Source organism: Vombatus ursinus, unplaced genomic scaffold, assembly GCF_900497805.2.
Source record: "Vombatus ursinus unplaced genomic scaffold, bare-nosed wombat genome assembly UNPS02014794.1, whole genome shotgun sequence".
Classification (NCBI taxonomy): domain Eukaryota; kingdom Metazoa; phylum Chordata; class Mammalia; order Diprotodontia; family Vombatidae; genus Vombatus; species Vombatus ursinus.
In genome coordinates this window covers 18,542,285-18,560,753 of record NW_020954572.1, presented here as the reverse complement: position 1 = coordinate 18,560,753, position 18,469 = coordinate 18,542,285, and the positions used below count along the sequence as shown (strand labels likewise).

The following is an 18,469-nucleotide window of genomic DNA, read 5'->3' as shown; positions in this document are numbered from 1 at the left end:
CCAGTAGTGAGGATGATTTTGTGCTGATCCATCCACTCTCCTTTTCTCACTGTCTCTCATGATCCACAATACATATCCAAAGAGACAGCTGGCTCTGGGTAGAGGATTAGCCCACCGCTGTGGACCAGAGGCTATTTGTGAAACTAACCTGCCTGTAGAGGGCTCCAGTTGGCTATGTTAGCCTCATCTGTGCCATGCTCTGACCAGCAGGGCTAATCACCCCAAAGTGTGTTTTGGTTGTACTCTGACTTGACCTGAAAATCTGGGGTTTCTCCTTTCCATACATAATAGGGTGGATGCACATCACCAGCCCTCTTAGACCGGTATGGGAAAATCAAGGTGTCTTCTGTGTATAGATGGAAAAGAATCAGATTTGAAACATTAAAGAACTTTATGTATTCCAGAGTTAATATATAAATCATCCACCAAACAACAAATGAATTGCTGACTAGAAGTGAGCACTATTTGAACTATAATCAATATCTCATGGTAACAAGGGCCTGTGGTTGTTGCACAATGGTCTTGGCATCAGACTTACGTCAGTGCTGAGGACTCTGCCCACTGTTCCTCTAATCATGTTGGTTGGCATTGTTTTGCCTGGTCACCTCATGCCAAGGTAGAAATTGCATTAAGGTGGCCACATGATTTAAGGTGCTGGGGAACTGTCCAAACATATGTATGACCTCAGAGGAAGTGGGGCATTGACAAGCCTTGAATGATTTGCTAAGAGAAGAGCCAAGTTTATTACACAAAGATGAATTAGGTAGTCTTATGGAATAGATAGAATGCAATGGCTAGGAAGAAGGGGAAAAGAAGGGTATTTCTAGGGCAAGAGGAGGAAAGAAAATCTCCATAAAAAGTAACGTATGGAAGGAAGGCAGGATGCCTGTTTTGGCCCAAGAGCCACCCTTCCTGGCCCTGAACCTCACCTCAATGATCAAGTGGGGCATCTCCAAGGAGATGTCTCTGATCACCAGCAGCTTCCTCCTTGTCTGCTCGATTTCCACAATCCCTGACAGGCGGATCAGTTTTTCGTCACTTATCTGGTCCTTGTAGTGGGTGAAGGGCAGGGTTATCGGCAACTCTTTCTCTGTATTCAAGACCCAAAATCCACAGTTGAGGAAAACCTTGAGACTTTGGAGTGTGTGTGTGTCTCAGAATGAATTAGCTGTGTGTTTATCTCCTTGAGGTTGCCTTAATATGCAGTTACTAGATGGTAAGTGTGCCGAGGGCAAAAACCATGTCTTATTTATTCTTGTATCTCTGCGAGTCATGCATTTCACATCATAGACACTTAACAAATACTTATTGAATGAATGAATAGAATGGGCTAAGTGTGTTTTAAACATATGTCTTAATGTGTACACGCATACACATGTACACTGGCAATCCCATACTACACACTAGCACGTGTAGACTGGCATCCTAGAACCACAGAATTTTGGAACTAGAAAAGACCTTAGCGGCCATCTAGTCCAACCTGTACTTGAAAAGAATCCCCATTATTGCAAAGCAATTTGCCCCTTTGTAACTTCCATGCTCCTGGTTTTACTCCCTGGAGTCAAACAGAGCCAGTATCACCCCTCTTTTGCAATAACAGCCCCTAAAATACTTGAACATAGCTATCATGCACCCCACAGTCTTCTTTTCTCCAGGTCAAACATCCCCAGTTCCTAAGATTGATCTTTATATGGCATGAACTTAGCATCTTGGGCAGCTAGGTGGCACAGTGGATAGAGTGCTTGTCCTGGAGTCAGGAAGACCCGAGTTCAAATATGGCCTCAGACACTAGCTGTGTGACCCTGGGCAAGTCACTTAACCCTGTTTGCCTCAGTTTTTTCATCTGGAAAATGATGTGAAAGAGGAACTGGCAAACCACTCCAGTATGTTCACCAAGAAAACACCAAATGGGGTCACGGAGAGTTGGACAAAACTAAATGACTCAACAACAACGACAATGACAGTATCTTGGCTGCCCTCCTGGGGATATTCTCCAGTCAGTGTCCTTCCTCCATTATGGAACCCAGAACTGAACACAGTATTCTAGATGTGTCTAACCAGGGTGGAGGACAGAGGGACCACCATTTCTTTACCCTTGGAAACTAGGCTTCTCTTCATGCAACCCAAGATGGAGTGAGCTATTTTGGCTGCTACACCACATAGCTGGGAGTAGGTCAGAAAGCCATTCTGCAGAAGGATCTGCAGATTCTATTCTGTACCTGTCATTCAGATGCCTTGTGCAAGTCTCTGTACGTCACCCATTTTTCTATGACTCTAGGGCACCTCATGTAGATTTGGGTACAGCCTCCCAGGGGAACTCTTAGTTTTATCTCGGGCAGCCTCCACCTCTCACGCCCTTCTGTCCCATACCACCTGGGCCTTTCCTGGGGCCTATCCCCATACTCACCCTCCCCTTGAGCCAGGCTGAAGCTCAACTCGTCCCTCCAGAGTGGGGCCTGGACCTTGCCCCCATGGAGCAGGGCTTGGCCACTAAGCCACACATGCAGCAAGAGTTGCTTAATTCCCATTTCCGCGCCCTGAAGCCTCCTGGCCCTCAGGAAAAATGCCAAGTCCTGGCCCCACTCAGGGGTCCTGGCCAGCTTGAGCTGCAGCTTGATTGGTTTTTCCTGGAACCAGGCTGTCCTCATCCGTTCCATGTAGGGGTAAGAAGACCCAGTTGGGCCCAGCAATATTCGAGAAGCCTTCATGAACACAGACCGTTCTTCTGCAGATCCTGTAGGGGAGGAGGGGGAGAGAGAGATGGTGGTAGAAATTGTGTAAAGGACCCAACAGTCTAGGTTCTCCCCTTCCTACTGTAGAACCCTAGTCCTCTCTTCACTGCTTCCTGCCTCAGAGATTGTCTGAAATCCCGGTAGCCTCTTAACATCTAACACATATGCCCAATCCCTCTCAGTAGTCTCCCCATGTCAGAATTTGGGGACTTCAGACAGTTGGGTGCTGGTAAATGTTTAACAATCATCTCCCCAGTAAAAAATGTATACCTGATACACTTTCAAGTTTATTCTGCATTATTAACATTTTCTTCATAACTTTCTTAAGTCTAGATGATTAACGTGGAAATACGTTTTATATGACTGCACATGGATAACCTGTATCAAATTGCTTGCCTTCTCAATGAGAGGGGCAAGGCATGGGAGGGAGGAAGAGAACTTGGAATTCAAAATTTTAAAAAAAGTAATGTTAAAATTGTTTTGTATGTAACTGGGGAAAAATAAAAATTAAATCATTAAAAGACAAAACAATAACTCGAGCCCTGATTTATAGAATTGGCTGATTTCCAAGGTATAAATGCTCACACCAAAAATGTAACAGTGAGGGATTAGAAAGAGCTAGCTCCAGATCACCCCAACTTTATCTCTTCTTCCCTGGGCTTATTCAACATGCAAGGCCTAACCTCTATTCACCAGCGGCTTCCCTCCCAGACTTTAAGCTATCTCCTGAGTCACAAATAATCCAGGGCTTAACAAACTCTAGATCCCAGGTCACCATGACACTGAAAAACGTCATTGTAGCCTCTAGTATTTTCAATTTGGACAACAATTTTGAAAAAACTGATAATAAGGAGACATTACCAAAATTCCGGGGAAGCAGATAAAGCAGCCCATAGATTAATAACTGTATCCCCCCAATATATTAACAAAATAGAGGATTTATATTGGTTCTGCAAAGAAGTACCAGACGAAGGCACCAGCAGGAAGGACTGTTTGGCTCACTCTACCCCTTCCTCTTTTTTTAACTCCTCCTGAGGCTTATTGATTGGAGGTAGGCAAACTATTAACTCAAGCTGAGCTCCCCCCTTGGCCTGTAAATTCAACCCGGTGGGAGCTGCAGAGGTTGAGCCTGGGTGGAAGGGAGCAAAGTGAGAGGAGAGAATCTTGAACTACAGGACAGTAGAGGGTAAGGGGCAGCTAGGTGGCGCAGCGGATAGAGCACCGGCCCTGGAGTCAAGAGGACCTGAGTTAGCTGTGTGACCCTGGGCAAGTCACTTAACCCCAACTGCCTAAGCAAAAAAACAAAAACAAACAAACAAAAAACACTGGAGGGTACAGAGCTAGTAGCTTTAGAGTCTTTTTAGACCTAGGTTCAGCTCCCACCTGTGAAATACGGGCTGTGTGAGCCTCAATTTTAATCTGTCAGTCCCCAGGCAAATCCCTCAAAGACTGAATTGCAGAAAAGGTGCATTAATAAAGGAAGTTCTTCATTGGGAAGTTCCTATATTCAAGTCTGGTGAAAAGTTATAAATGGTTTTATTATAAATTATAATATATAATTACATACAACAATTATATATGTAATATATCATATAGAAGATTATATACAATATACAATTATAATTATATACAATATACAATTATGAATGGTTATATATAAATTATAATGTATTATTGTAAGTTATAAAGAATAATTATATATAATATATAATGATTATAATTATAAATGGTTATATTATAAATATAAATTGCTCCACGTAGAACTCGTTGTGTGGAAATCTTACCATTCTGACTCTATTTTCCATCCCCAAAACGTTCCATTTCTAGTTTCCAAACCCCAACACTTTTTTAAAGTATTTAACAAGAGGCCCCTACTCTCCTTTGACCAAGTTCTCCCTCCCATCTGATCATTATTAGTGGGCTATTTTTCAGTTGAAAGACATGCTAAAGTCATAGCAGGAATTTGCTGCAGGCCCATAAGAACCATGGGATAATGGGACTGCCCCAGGGCACCGATATTGGTGGGGAGAGGGGCATACTTTATCCCTGTAGGGACCATCATTCTTAGAACTTGCTTTGCAGTCCTCCTCTGGTTATCAGCATTGCAGAGCTTAACTGCTTCACCTGGGGCTAGACCACCTCCAGAGTCCCATAGTTATGGTGCCTGTCATCATGGCTCATCCTCTCCCTGGCACAACTTCATTGACAGTCAGTCTGTCCTCTGTACTGCTGCCTCTGGCAAACACCCCACTACCTAGTTAGTTGAATTTGCTCTCTACCCAATACTTAGGCATAAGGATTCCTAGCTATAACCCTGGTTCTGTATGGCACATCTGAATATTGAGTCCATATCACATATAAATGTAGCATATGATAATACTGAAAAGTTACATAGAGCAGGGCATTGAGTATTATACCAGGTTGGGAAGTCCTCGGTTCAAATCCCACCTTAGACATAGCTGTGTGACCTTGTGCAAGTCACTTAATTGTTTCATGCCTCAGTTTACTTATCTGTAAAATAATAGAATTGGACTGGATGGGCCATTAAGGTTCCTTCCAGCTTTAAGTCTTTGTAAATGCAACCTCATGAGGGTGATGGTAGGACTTTTCTGAAGACTCAGTTAGTGGCAGCTAGGTGGTGCAGTGGATAGAGTGATGAGCCTGAAGAAAGGAAAACCCAAGTTCAAAATGATCTCAGACACTTATAGCTGTGTGACTATAGGCAAGTTGATTAACTTCTGTTTGCCTCAGTTTCCTCAACTGTAAAATGAGGATAATAATAGCACCTACCTCCCAGGATTGTTGTGAGGATCAAATGGGAGGATATTTATAAAAGCACTTAGCATACTGCCTGGCACATAGTAGGAGTTTGATAAACAATTATTCCTCTTTTCCCTTCCCCCAATTATTTTCCTTTTGAAAGGGGCAGGCTCTAGCTGGTTGACTGTAGGCCTATTATACTCCTTGTTCAGTCGTGTCTGTGGGGTTTTCTTGGTAAAGATACTGAAGTGGTTTTCAATTTTCTTCTCCTATTATACTCCTTAGCTAATATGTAAGAAATATTGAATGAGCTGACAATTCTCAAACTGAACTTTACCTAAGATTTAAAGAAGCTAGACCAACAAAATTACGCAAGGTCAATCCAGACCAAAACTTGGCGGAATATGATCTAAATTGACCCGAACAGCTGCTCCTCTTCTCCATGCACCTCCCCCCCTTTTCCACAGCATATTAGGCTGATCTTGAAGAAGATACCTGAGGGATCTTTAATAACATTTTATGCAACTGTCTAAATTGTAAATGTACATCTTATATTAGCAAGGCCAGATCAAAAAAAGAAGAGAAAAGGAAAAAAAACGCTTTTAAGACAACCCTACCCTGGAAAAGTAAGGGGTGATAATGATATCTATTTATTTTGTAGATTGACTATATCTATATATAGATATATTTATGTATGTAAATATGTATATATTATAGATATATTTACATACATAATATAATATATGTAAATGTTTATAGATATATTTATATACATAATATATGTAAATATATATTTATAGATATATATCTACGTAGGTATATACATGTATGGGTATTATGTATATGTATGCGTGTATATAAAATGTATATATGTGTGTATACCTATATAGATGGGCAGCTAGGTAGATAGGGCATTGGGCTTGGAATCAGGAAGAATCACCGTCATGAGTTCAGATCCAGCCTCAGACACTTACTAGCTGTATGAACCTGGGCAAGTCACTTAACCCTATTTATCTCAGTTCCTTATTTGTAAAAATGGGCTGGAGAAGGAAATGGCAAACCACTCCAGCATCTTTGCCAAGAAAACTCCAAATGGGGGCACAAAGAGTCAGACACGACTGAAACAACTGAACAACTATAACAACAACATACCTGTATACCTATATATCAACATAGATATATGGGTGTGTGTGTATATATATATATATAAATACATACACATACATATATACATCTATATAAATATATGTCCACATAAATATATATAGAAAGATACTTATATATAGCTGTACATGTAGGTACACTGAGGATACAAAGACAAAAAAATGAAAAAATCCCTGCTCTCAAGAAAATTATATACATACACACACATACATACATATAGATGAGTTGAATCAGTTTTTCTTTTTTCTTCCTTGTTCCTTCCCCCTCTCCCTTTTTTTGCTGCTGCCTCTCATTTTGAGAGGGATGATTTTATGCTATTTCTCTCTCCCTCCCATTTTCTCTTTTTTCCTCTCCTTATCTCTCTCTCTCTCTCACATACACACACACACACACACACACACACACACACACACACACACTTTTTCTAGGGTTTTAGAGATTCCTTAGAGAATCCCTTGCTTTTCTTTCCCCACTTGACCAGGGTCTCCAAAATGCCCCAGTAGAAAAATCCAGCAAAGGTCTTGGTATTGCTATATCCTGTCTTCCCAGAAGTACTTTCGTTCCAAGTTGCAACCTCCACTTCAGACCTCAACATTCTTCACGTCTTCATTGTTTGTGATTTTTCTTTCTTGTCAGCCTTAACATTGTTCCTCTTCTTTCTCTGATTATGTCTTTTCTGCCTGACTGTGGTGTGCATTTGGTTACTACTTATAGGAGGATGCTTTTAGAATTGGAAGGGAACTTGGAGGCCATCTAACCTCAGATGGGGAAACTGAGGCTGAGAGAGGTTAAGTCAGTTCTCAGGGTCACGTAGCTAGTGTCTGAGGCAAAATTTGAACTTCTAGCTCCAAGCCTAGCTCTTTATCTGCCTCACCACTAGCTGCCTCAAAGAGCTGCCTATTAGAAGTTGTTAAAGCAAAATTCCTAATGCAAAATAATTATCTGCTTGAGCTAATTCTTATTTGGATGCACAATACTTGTTTTTGAGCTAAATAGTCCTCAGTGTACTTTCTTTATGTGTTTTAATTTTGTGGATCTAATTTCAAAGAAAGACCAGGAGGAGGCAAGTTGTAAGTTTTGGGGTATGGTCCACCTAGGGTGGGGAACTTGGGCCTTGAGGGCCACATGTGGCCTTCTAGGTCCTTGGGTATGGCTTTTTGACTGAGACCAAGTTTTATAGAATAAATCCTTTTATTAAGGGGATTTGTTCTGTGAAGTTTGGATTTGGTCAAAGGACTGCAGTTGGGGACCTAGGGGGTCACATGTAGCCTTGAAACCAAAAGTTCCCCACCCCTCCTAGACACACTAGTACCAAATCAAAAAGACTCCAAGTTCATAAGGTTCATGGAACATGTGAAAAAGAAATGTAAGTCTAGGTCAGAGGAGAGTCACAAACCTTACTAAGGAGAGAAGGCAAGCAAACCCTCCTGGGCCAGCCCCTTTTGAATGAGATATGTCCCGGCTCTTTCTTCCACATTAAGAGGAAAATCCAAATCTTTTGTGAGTACTTAATAAATGTTCATTGATTGAACACCTTTTAATGTGACATTTACCAAATTCATTTGACTTCTAAACTTCTCAGTTGGCTACTAGATTCCAAGAAACTTTGTAGAACCTTAAAGTAAAGCTACCCCCACCTTGACTCCCTCCCATCCAGTCCTTTCCACTGGGCTGCAATGCCCTCTCCTTTTCTGAATACTGGAAGTCAACCTTCACCCCCAGCAGTGGTGGGCGCTGAAGATAAAATGACATCATTCCCTCCCTAATCCATCCACCATATGACATTGCCATAGATCTATTCCTAAAAAGCATGTCTGACCAAGTCACTCATTTCCTTAAAAAGCTCTAGGATTTCCCCATCTCCTCTAGAATAAAACACAGATTTCTCTGTTGTCATTTAAAGCCCTTCACAATTCGGCTCCAGCCTCCTTTTCCAGACTTATCACACATGATTCCCTTTCATGCTTTCTACAATCCAGATGGACTAGCCTCTTTGCTGGTCTTTACGTGTGACATTCCCTCTCCTACTTCCGGGACTTTGCCCAGACATGAAATTCTTTCTCCTTGTCTGGAATGCTACAAAGGATCACGGAGCTAGCATGGAATGACCCTCAGAGACTATCTAGTGCATCCCCCTATATTATTCTCCCAGCCTCTGTTTATTAGACTCTCATGCTCCCTTCAAAGCTCAGCTCAAGGCTCACCTACCTGAGACCTTTCCTGATCCACCCCCTACCCAGCAGCTAGTAGCTACACCCCTCTCAAATTACCTAATATTTATTTTGCATTTTGGTATTTATTTCTATGAGGTCATGGAGTGTCGGACGTGAATGAACAACTGAACAACAAATACATGTTGTTCCCTACATCCCCTCCTTCAAGAAAATGTAAGCCCCTTGAGGGCAGGAGCTCTCTTATTTTTCCTTTGATAACTCAGAAGTGAGCAGCACAGTGCTTAGTACAAGGTGGGCACTTAATAAATGTTTGTTGATTACTAATAAACTGCCATGAATGAAGTATGTTATTGTTGTTCAGTCATTTCAGTCCTGTCAGACTCTTTGTGATCCCATTTGGGATTTTCTTGGCAAAGATACTGTGGTGGTTTGCTATTTTCCTCTCCAATTCATTTGACAGATGAGGAAACCGAGGCAAACAGGGTTAAGTGACTTGCCCAGGGTCACCCAGCTAGTAAGTGCCTGAGGCCGAATTTGAACTCAGGTCTTCCTGACTCCAGGCCTGGTACTCTATCCACTGTCACTTAGCTGCCCACATGAATGAACTACATATGTAAGGAATTCCATGATGGCCACCAGGAAGAATGGCTTGAAGTAAGAGAGCTATTGAAAATATAAGGGACCCACACCCACCATTCCCAAGGGTCCCATGTACCTTCCGGGTACTTGTAGGAGTTGGTGATATCCTGGCGTTTGTCAGAGCCCACCATCTTGGTGCTTATCTTTTTCCCAATGGTGCTAGTGTTGTGGGAAAGGACCTCTTTCACTTGGCCAGAGTCTTGGAGCCATATCACTTCATCCGCATTCACCTCAGCGAACACGAAAGGCGTATCATAAGCCAGTTGGATGTCCCCTTCTTTGACAGCTCTGACAGAGGCTGGCCCACAGCAGAATACCCCTAAGGAAGATTGGGTTTGGGGAGAGAGACACAGGAAAGCTGTCATGCTTTCCAACAGGGAATGGCATGGTAGGTATGATGGTATGATAGGAGGGAAGAGTAGGAAGAAAACGCCTCCCCATAAAATGACTCCTGGAAGGACAAACTGACAGTGGGGCCAGGTGGGGGACCCAATAATAGAGTCAGAATTGGAGTGGGGAGTCACAGCTGTGTGACCTTGGGCAGGCGCTTCACCTCTCTTTCCTTTATTTTTCCCATCTGTAAAATGGGAAAAATACTTGTACTACCTACCTCACATGATTATAGTGAAGAAAATATTTTATAAACTATAAGGAACTATATAAATGGGAACCATTAGAAAGGCTATGTGGTTGAGTGGGTAGAACACTGGGCTTGGAGTCAAAAAGGGCTGATGTTAAATTCTCCTTGTTATGTGACCCATGGGCAAATCATTTCAGCATTCTAAGCCTGGGGTGACTCTGAAACTATAAACCAAATGATCTTTTACTTTTACTTGCCTCCCTCCAAGCCTCACCATGTAACTCCCACCTCAGTTCCTCCCCTCACTTTTCTTGCCGCCTGCCTCGATGCCCCTCTCTGTCTTGCCATCAGGGAGGGGAGAGGAAAAGAAGGTTGGTATTGGTGGAGGAAGGTGAAGGGAGGGGGGAAGTAGATGATGTTAGAGAATGAAAGGAAGAGTCGGAGAAGTTGTTTTTCTCTGAAGAGTCTTTTCTTTTGGTTAATCATCCATGCGGGCTTCAGACCTCTCTTACAGTGACACCTTACTCACCTCTGCTAGTTTCCTGGGGAGTTGGATCCAAGACCTGCCACCCGTCATGTCCTGCTGGGAGATCTTTTCTGGTCATCCAGCATTCATTCCAGACATGGAAATTCCTGTGGAAGTACACTCAGTGTTAGAGTTCAGCAGTATAACAAGGTGGTTACAGAGGCTCACACGGACCCACGAAGGCCCTAGTCCATGGGGTCTGGGGAGTATGCCAGGTGTACTGCCCACCTTCACCTCACTGAGCTGTTGGTGGCCATGGATTGTGAGTAGGAAGAGGGCAAAGTGTTAATCTGATGTGTCATCAAGGAATAAGAGCCAAGTTCAAAGTCCATTCTCTTTGACTTAAAGTCATCATGAGACTTCCCTGGTTTTGGGGTCTCAGGACCTGAGTTCAAATCCCAGCCCTGTAACTACTTGGGAGATCTCAGGCAAATCACTTAACCTTTCTTCGCCTCAGTTTCCTCATCTGTGAAATGAAGGATTGTGACCAGGTGACCGCGAAGGTTCCTTCCACCTCTAGATTTTTGATCCCAAATGTGGCATGGTGCCACAGAATGAGAACTTAGGCTTGAGTTCTGCCTTTGATCTGCATTAGCTGTATGACATTGGACAAGTCATTTTACCTCTCTTGACCTCAGTTTTCTCATCTGTAGAGAGGGGGTTGGACTAGATGGTCTCTGAATCTATGATCCTAAGAGGTCTTCTCCTCCTGTAGTGGAATCCAAACCATAGGCTGGCTTGGAAGCAAAGGAGAGAGGAAATAGGTCAAGTTAATGATAGGGATAGGGGACAGGGACTAGAGTCTATGGGAAACTCCCAGGGGAAAAAACTCCCTCCCTCATTGCAGTTCGACACATTCTCTACAACTCAGTCTTAGAGTTGCCTAGAGTACTTAGAGGTTAAGTGACTTGCCCAAGGTCACACAACCAGTAAGAATCAGAGGCAGAAATTGAACCAGGTCTTCTTTACTTCATAGACAGCTTTATATGCACTAAGGGGTAAATTAACAATATACTAACAAGTATTTGTTGAATTGAAGTGACTTCTTTTTGGGGCAGTTAGATGCTGCGCAGTGGATACAGCACCAGCCCTGGAATCAGGAGGACCTGAGTTCAAATCCAGCCTTAAAACGCTTACTAGCTATGTGACCCTGAGTAAGTCACTTAACCCAGATTGCCTCCAAGAAAGAAAGAAATTACTGCCTTTTACTTGAAATTCAGATTAAGACATACTTTTCAGATAGGGTCAATATGGGCATGTATTTTGTTTGAATATGCATATCTGTTACAAGGGTTTTGCTTTTCTTTTGTTTTCTTCTATTGGGATGGGTTGGTTGGAAGAAGAAAAATATTAGAGATAGAGTAAATCTCCCCTCAAAAAAAGAAAGAAAAATAAAAGAGGGTCATTAAAACTTTTAAAAAAAATGTACAGAAGAAAGGATAGAAAGAGTTATAGGCAAGCAGATCATCTGTGAAAGTTATATTTTGAATTTATTGATTATCATTACTATGACACTGGACCTGGAGTCAAGAGAAATCTGGCCTCCTACATTTACTAGCTTTGTGACCCTGGGCAATTCACTTAACCTCCATCTTATTCAATTTCCTCAATAGTAAAACGGGGATAATAATAGCACCTACCTCCCAGGGTTATTGGGAAGATAAAATAATACCTGCAAATCACTTTGCAAACGTTTAAGATATATATGTATGTATATATATATATATATGTATGTATGTATGTATATATGTGTGTATGTATGTATGTGTATATATATACATACATATATTTTCATTATATTTAAAAAGAAAAGCAAGCAGTATATAATATTTAGGTTTCTTATACAATCTTCTTTTTTCTGTTCTCCTACATGTATGGAAATACTCATTTTACTTGATATTTGTTATCCAGAATTTTTTTTAAAGAAATTTAATTTTAAAAGAAATCGCTGCTTTTTAATGCTGTGGGAAACCTATACTGATTTTTTTCTTTCCATCCTGTTCTGGTCAAATGGCCCCAGGACGTGAGGAATCAGTGCCCTCTGCTGCCAAACAAAGAGAATTGTTCCTCCCCCCACAAAGACAAATTCATCTAGAAAATGACCAAAGTTCCTAGTTTGCCTAATATTCTTAATTTCCTTTTCCTCTGGAATATAAATGAATATTGCTTCACCCATAGACTCATTATTTGTCAACATACTTTATCCTGAAGAAAAAAAAGAGATCCTTAGGTCTCAGGATATTAACCTATGTCTTAGAGAAAAACATCCAAAAGAAGGGATTGAACAAAGGGGAGAGCTAGAGAAAAAGTCAGTCAAATAAGATATAAGTAGAGGTAACACTAAAGAAAACTGCCCTAACAATGATCCAGAGGGACAAAGGGGAGATGCTTATAAGATTATATATTTAGAGCTGGAAGGGACCATGGAGGCCACTGAGCTCACCCCTCTCATTTTAAATACAGGGAAACCGGGGCAAGGAGAAGTTAAATGACGCGTCTAATGTCACTTGTCTAGTAAATTTTACCTCTCATCTGTAACTTTATTTATATATTTATTTATTTATTTATTTATTTATTTATTTATTTTGAAATTGACCATGGATCATAATCTCAACATGGATTTCCAATTGTTTTTTTGTGAAGTTATCCCCTCAGATCACATGCTGGATCAATTCCATGGCCCAATCCATAACCAAGAAAACTAGATTTAAAAAAAATCAAGCCAAGAATGAAATTTGGTGTTAAAAAAAAGAATGGAATTTGGTCCTAAACCAACAGGATCCCACCCCTTTCCTAGACAGAATACCAAAGTTTACGGTAATCCAGCCTTACCATATTTTATCTCTTCTCTCCCATGGCACCATCTCTGCACGTTTATCATAGAACATGTCAATGGTCAGGTTGCCGTCTGTATTATGTGCGGACCGGAAACTGGTAACTACTCGGGTTGGAACTCCCAAGCATCGCATCACTAGAGAATGAAAAGAGTTGGTAGGGTCTGACTTCATTTAAAGTTGGGCTATTTGGTTCAAATATGCAAATTCTAATTCTCAGGTTGTAAGGAGAGTAAAAAAATCATACAATAAGCATTCATTGGCATTTGCTGGGATACCTGTTCATACTCCCTCTTGCCTCCAGATGCTGGTAGCAAAAGATAGAATATGGTACTAGGGTTTTCCCATCCTAACCCTAAGGCATGGGATTTCAGAAGCCAACTTCTCTGCTGGATGTGAGAGATAAAAAAGGGTGGCAGGGATATTTTTTCTATCAAATGTCACTGTCCCAGAGAAAATAATCAACCTCCCCCCCAAAAAAAACCACTCAAACATATGAGTACGTTCTAGCAAAGGACTAATGTGCCAATACTTTCCTAGAATATCAAAGCATGTATCAGTAAGGGCTTCACTAGCTTTTCCTTTTCCTGTGAACCTTTTCTATTTCTATTGACCCTAACCCACTCATAATACAATTTCTAGACTATATGGAGTAGAGGGATGAGAGAAAGGGGTTTTTTTTTGTTTTAGAACTGAGAGCTTCCTGAGGGCAGTGACTATGTTTTTTGCTTTTCTTTGTATCCCCAGTCCTTAGCACAGTGCCTGGCATTTAGTTATTTTTCAGTTGTGTCTGACTCTTTGTATCCCCATTTGGGGTTTTCTTGGCAGAGGTACTGGAGTGGTTTGCCTTTCCTTCTCCAACTCATTTTACAGATGAGGAAATTGAGGCAAATAGGGTTAAATGACTTGCCCAGGGTCACACAGCTAGTAAGTGTCTGAGGCCAGATTTGAACTCAGGAAGATGAGTCTTCCGGACTCCACTGTACCACCTAGCTGCTCCCTGGCATGTAGTAAGCCTTTAATAAATACTTGCTGACTGACTAAATTGAGTTGAAAGCAAAACAGTCTCTTATCTCAAGGAGCTGACTCCCTAACTGGGGGAGACAGCACACATAGACAGAGAAGTCAACTGCGAGGCACATGGAGGTCTACAGTGGGGCACACGGCAAGACCCAGGGAGCCTTCGATTGCATCACTGGGTGAGATGGTAGTGCTTAGGGGTATGGAGGACATAGTAGCAGGATGGGATCAAGGGTATAAGTGATCAGCAGTTAATCTTGGCAAGCATCAGGTTTACCTTATCTGAGACAGGACGAAAAAGGAATTCAAAAAAGGTTTAAAAAAAAGATTGGCTGTATAAATAGTAAGGGACCAGCTGATGTTACATAGCAAAAATCTATAGTCAGTGAAATCCATTCTATTTTGAAACGTTAGCAATGCTGAGAGCAAGCTCATCAAAATTAGATAAAAGGAGGTTAGCCAGTGTTGAGAACTGGTGGGACTGGAACAGTAGAATGTGAAGAGGACGCAGGATTCATTTCTGTTCCTCATACAAGACCCTCCGTCTCTGGACTCTGGGCATTTTCACTGGCTGTCCCCCATGCCCGGAATGCTCTTCCTCCTCATCTATGCCTCCTGGCATCTCTGGCTTCCTTCCACTCCCAGTAAAATCCCACCTTTTTCAATAAGTTTTTCCCCCCTCTTCCTTAATTTTACCTTCCCTCTGAAATTTTCTCTAATTTATCCTATATCTAGCTTACTTGTACATAGTTTTCATGTCATCTCCCCAATTTGACAAACAATCAGGGACTGTTGTTGTGGCTCTCATCAGACGTGTTCTTCACTTCTCCCCATTTGTTTCTCTCTCTCCATCCAGTCTAACACCCTCATTTTACAGAGGAGGAAATGGAGAACCGGTGGGGGTTGGGTGATTCACCCAAGGTCACACAGTAAACATACCCTTCTATGTGTTCATTTGCTCCTGCATCTTTCCATTTTCCTCTGGCATCTCTGTGGGGTTTTCATGCCTGCACAACCAATTACTGCAGTGCCTTGGAGTATGGCGCTGGAAATGGTGTCCCCTTCTCTCTCATCCTCTGTCTACACGGCTGTGTATCCCTGGGACACACAGGCTGAGGGCTGCCATCTTGCAGCTTCCCAATGGGTTTTGGTGTCACTGCTTGCTTGCATACCAAGCTCTTCCACTCAGAGCAATTTCTGCTGCCTGAGCAAGGTTATGAAAGAACCCCTCAAATCCGTTTCTCCTGGGACACTGAGGCTGTTGCTGGGGAGACTGCAGTAATGGATGAGGAGAACAGGGCAAGGGCTGGATAGAGAAGCTCCTCTGGGGTTTGGCCTTGGGAGAAACACCATCTGGCAGCCTCCTATCTTGCTAACTAAGACCTAAGCACAGTTGTTTTTATGCTGCAAGTGCTATCAATGTCGGGCCCTGGGGAAGGCCAATCTCCCTGTCTTAGACACTGCTCTGCTCCAGCCACCAGGGGAGAAAGAAGCCCATCTGTGTCCCAAATCTCTGTGTTCCCAAAGAAACAGAAAGACAGGCAGATAGACTGGTGAACCATCTTTCTGGACTGCTTTCACTTTACCCCCCCCCCATAAACTTTATGTTCCCTCCAAGTTACTTGCTCTTCCAAGAAGAGACACATCCTTCATGCAAATTGCCCTAAGAGGTAAAAGGTCATTGTTGGAAGTAGTAAACTGGTCAATGGGAACACAGTCCTTAGAATATACACAGTAGATTTCAATCCATGGGGTAGTTTGATTGAGCTTGTTTTTGGAAATACATGATGGAGGGGTGGCTTTTACCTCTTCATTTCAGAGCATAAGCAAGTCTTTGTTGTTCAGCCATGTCTGACTCTACATGACTTCATGACTTTGTCCATGGGGTTTTCTTGGCAAAGATACTGGAGTGGTTTTCCATTTCCTTCTCCAGTATGTCCCCATTTTACAGATGAGAAACTGATGCAAATGGGGGTTAAGTTACTTGGCCAGGGTCACACAGCTAGTAAGTGTCTAAGGCCAGATTTGAACTCAGATCTTCCTGACTCCAGGGCTAGTGCTCTATTTACTGTACCACCTAGCTGTCTCATGCATAAGCAAGTATTCCTTTACTATTTCCTAAAAGCTTACTGCCTAACAGGAAAAATCTTTTGAGTGAAAGAACATGCAAAAGGCCCAAGGTGAGAAAATCAATCTCTTTCTCTCTCTCTCTCTCTCTCTTCCGTGGTGGAGAATAAGGCAAGAACTTCACTGGGTGGGGAGAGAGGCAATAAGAGCTATGGCATTATCTCCTTATCTCCCCAGTGGACAGCCATGTGGCCATGAAACCATGGCCATCCCTGTTTCTTTTGTCTTTTTTGTGTCTAATATTCCCTGATCTTGGGTGAATGGCTATCAGAGATTATCACTGTGTTCTCTGAAGCAGGGAAGTAAAAGGCCACTTTGCCATCACCCACTTCTGGAAGCAGACTCATTAAACCTCCCTGAGGATTGATATCAGGCAGAGCTTGCTCCAAGAATTGAGCCCTACATTGGCCAGAAACCCCTGCCCCCAACCCCCACAATTACTAAGAAATCTAGAAGTGCTAAGAAAGATGGAGTCACAGAGTTTAAGAAAGAATAAAGAAGGTACCCTACAGAGGAATTTCAAAACTACGTGAGTTGTGGGGGAGGAGGTTGTCATCATCAGGAAAAATAATACAGCAACAAAACCTCAATGTACATATTCAAGTTGCTTCCTAATTGTAATTAGCAAAATGCTTAGGAATCTCACCAGAGTACCAAGTATGGAGGAAAAAAATCATATTTCCTTGGGGAAAAAAATTTAAAAGTTTGTCAAATGAATGAATGAATGAATGAATGAATGAATGAATGAATAAATGAATGAATGGAAGAATAAGGAGTTAATATTCTAATACATTCACTTCATGAAAATGATTAAATAATTCTCAAATTAACTGACACTTACTACATACCTCGCCCTGTAGTGGAGGATGTGACAATCAAGCACATTTAGCCCTTTGTGGGGTAGAAGATTCCTACCTGTGCACATCACAGCTGCAAAGACCCAGCACTGCCCATATCTCACAGGCTGGCCTCCGGTGGCATGCCACTGTCTCAGAATGGTGACACTGCCATTCCATTCCAAAGGGTTGATTCCTGTGGAGTGATCCTCACTCCAGTTTCCCTGTAACACCCCACTGTCATCATTGCTGTTGATCTGGAAAGAACACATTTGGCTTTTGAATGATGGTAGGAAAATTTAGGCAATTCTGCGAGAGAGAAAGGACAAAGGACTGTTGAAGAGAGGAATTGATTTCCTCCTTACCATAGCACTCACCACCCTACAGATGTACATAACGCTGTTTCTCTGGGAATAGTCCTTGGAGGGATCATTTAAGAAGTTCAGGTTTCTGTCCAAAATCTCGAAGCAGATGTCTATAATGTCATCTTCAAACTTGCCAGTGATTTCAAGGGAAAAAAGTGAAGAGATGAGGGGGGCAAATGCTCTAAATCATTATTGATTAGAGAAATGCAAAATAAAACAGTTTTGAGATATATCATCTTATATCTTTCAGATTGAGAGGTGACAGATGCCCTTCAATTGGGGAATGGCTAAACAAGTTGTTGTTTATGATTGTGATGTAATACTACTCTGATATAAGAAATGATGAGCTGGTTGATTTTAGAAAAACATGGAAAGACTTGGACCCATGAAGGAAGATGCTATCCACCTCCAGAGAAAGAACTGACACATAAAAATATGTACAGTATGGTCTTACATATATGTATATATATTATATATGTGTGTATATAGATATATATACACATGTATATATATTTGTGTTTAATTGTAGCCTTTTCTAGAGCAGTCTGGGGAGAAAAGAAGAAGAAAAAATAAAATAAAATCAAACATGCAGAGAACAAATGAAAACTTAGAAGGAAGCACAGAAAAGCTGAGTAGCTCTGAAAATGATGTGTAGTATTTATTATATAGGTTTAAAAAAAATAAGGGGCAACTAGATGGCACAGTGGATACA

General features: G+C 41.8%; 1 protein-coding gene across 1 annotated transcript in view; it reads right to left on the bottom strand.

The window, feature by feature from the left end:
* The window catches only part of TGM7 (transglutaminase 7), a 46,876-nt gene that overhangs the window by 1,640 nt on the left and 26,767 nt on the right, over window positions 1-18,469 (bottom strand). The window contains exons 5-11 of the mRNA XM_027870066.1: window positions 17,758-17,886; window positions 17,472-17,649; window positions 13,408-13,546; window positions 10,579-10,682; window positions 9,546-9,788; window positions 2,408-2,734; window positions 930-1,090 (exon numbers count right to left, since the gene is read on the bottom strand). Of these exons, the coding sequence (XP_027725867.1) occupies window positions 930-1,090; window positions 2,408-2,734; window positions 9,546-9,788; window positions 10,579-10,682; window positions 13,408-13,546; window positions 17,472-17,649; window positions 17,758-17,886 (1,281 nt within the window). The remainder of the gene's footprint in view (window positions 1-929; window positions 1,091-2,407; window positions 2,735-9,545; window positions 9,789-10,578; window positions 10,683-13,407; window positions 13,547-17,471; window positions 17,650-17,757; window positions 17,887-18,469) is intronic.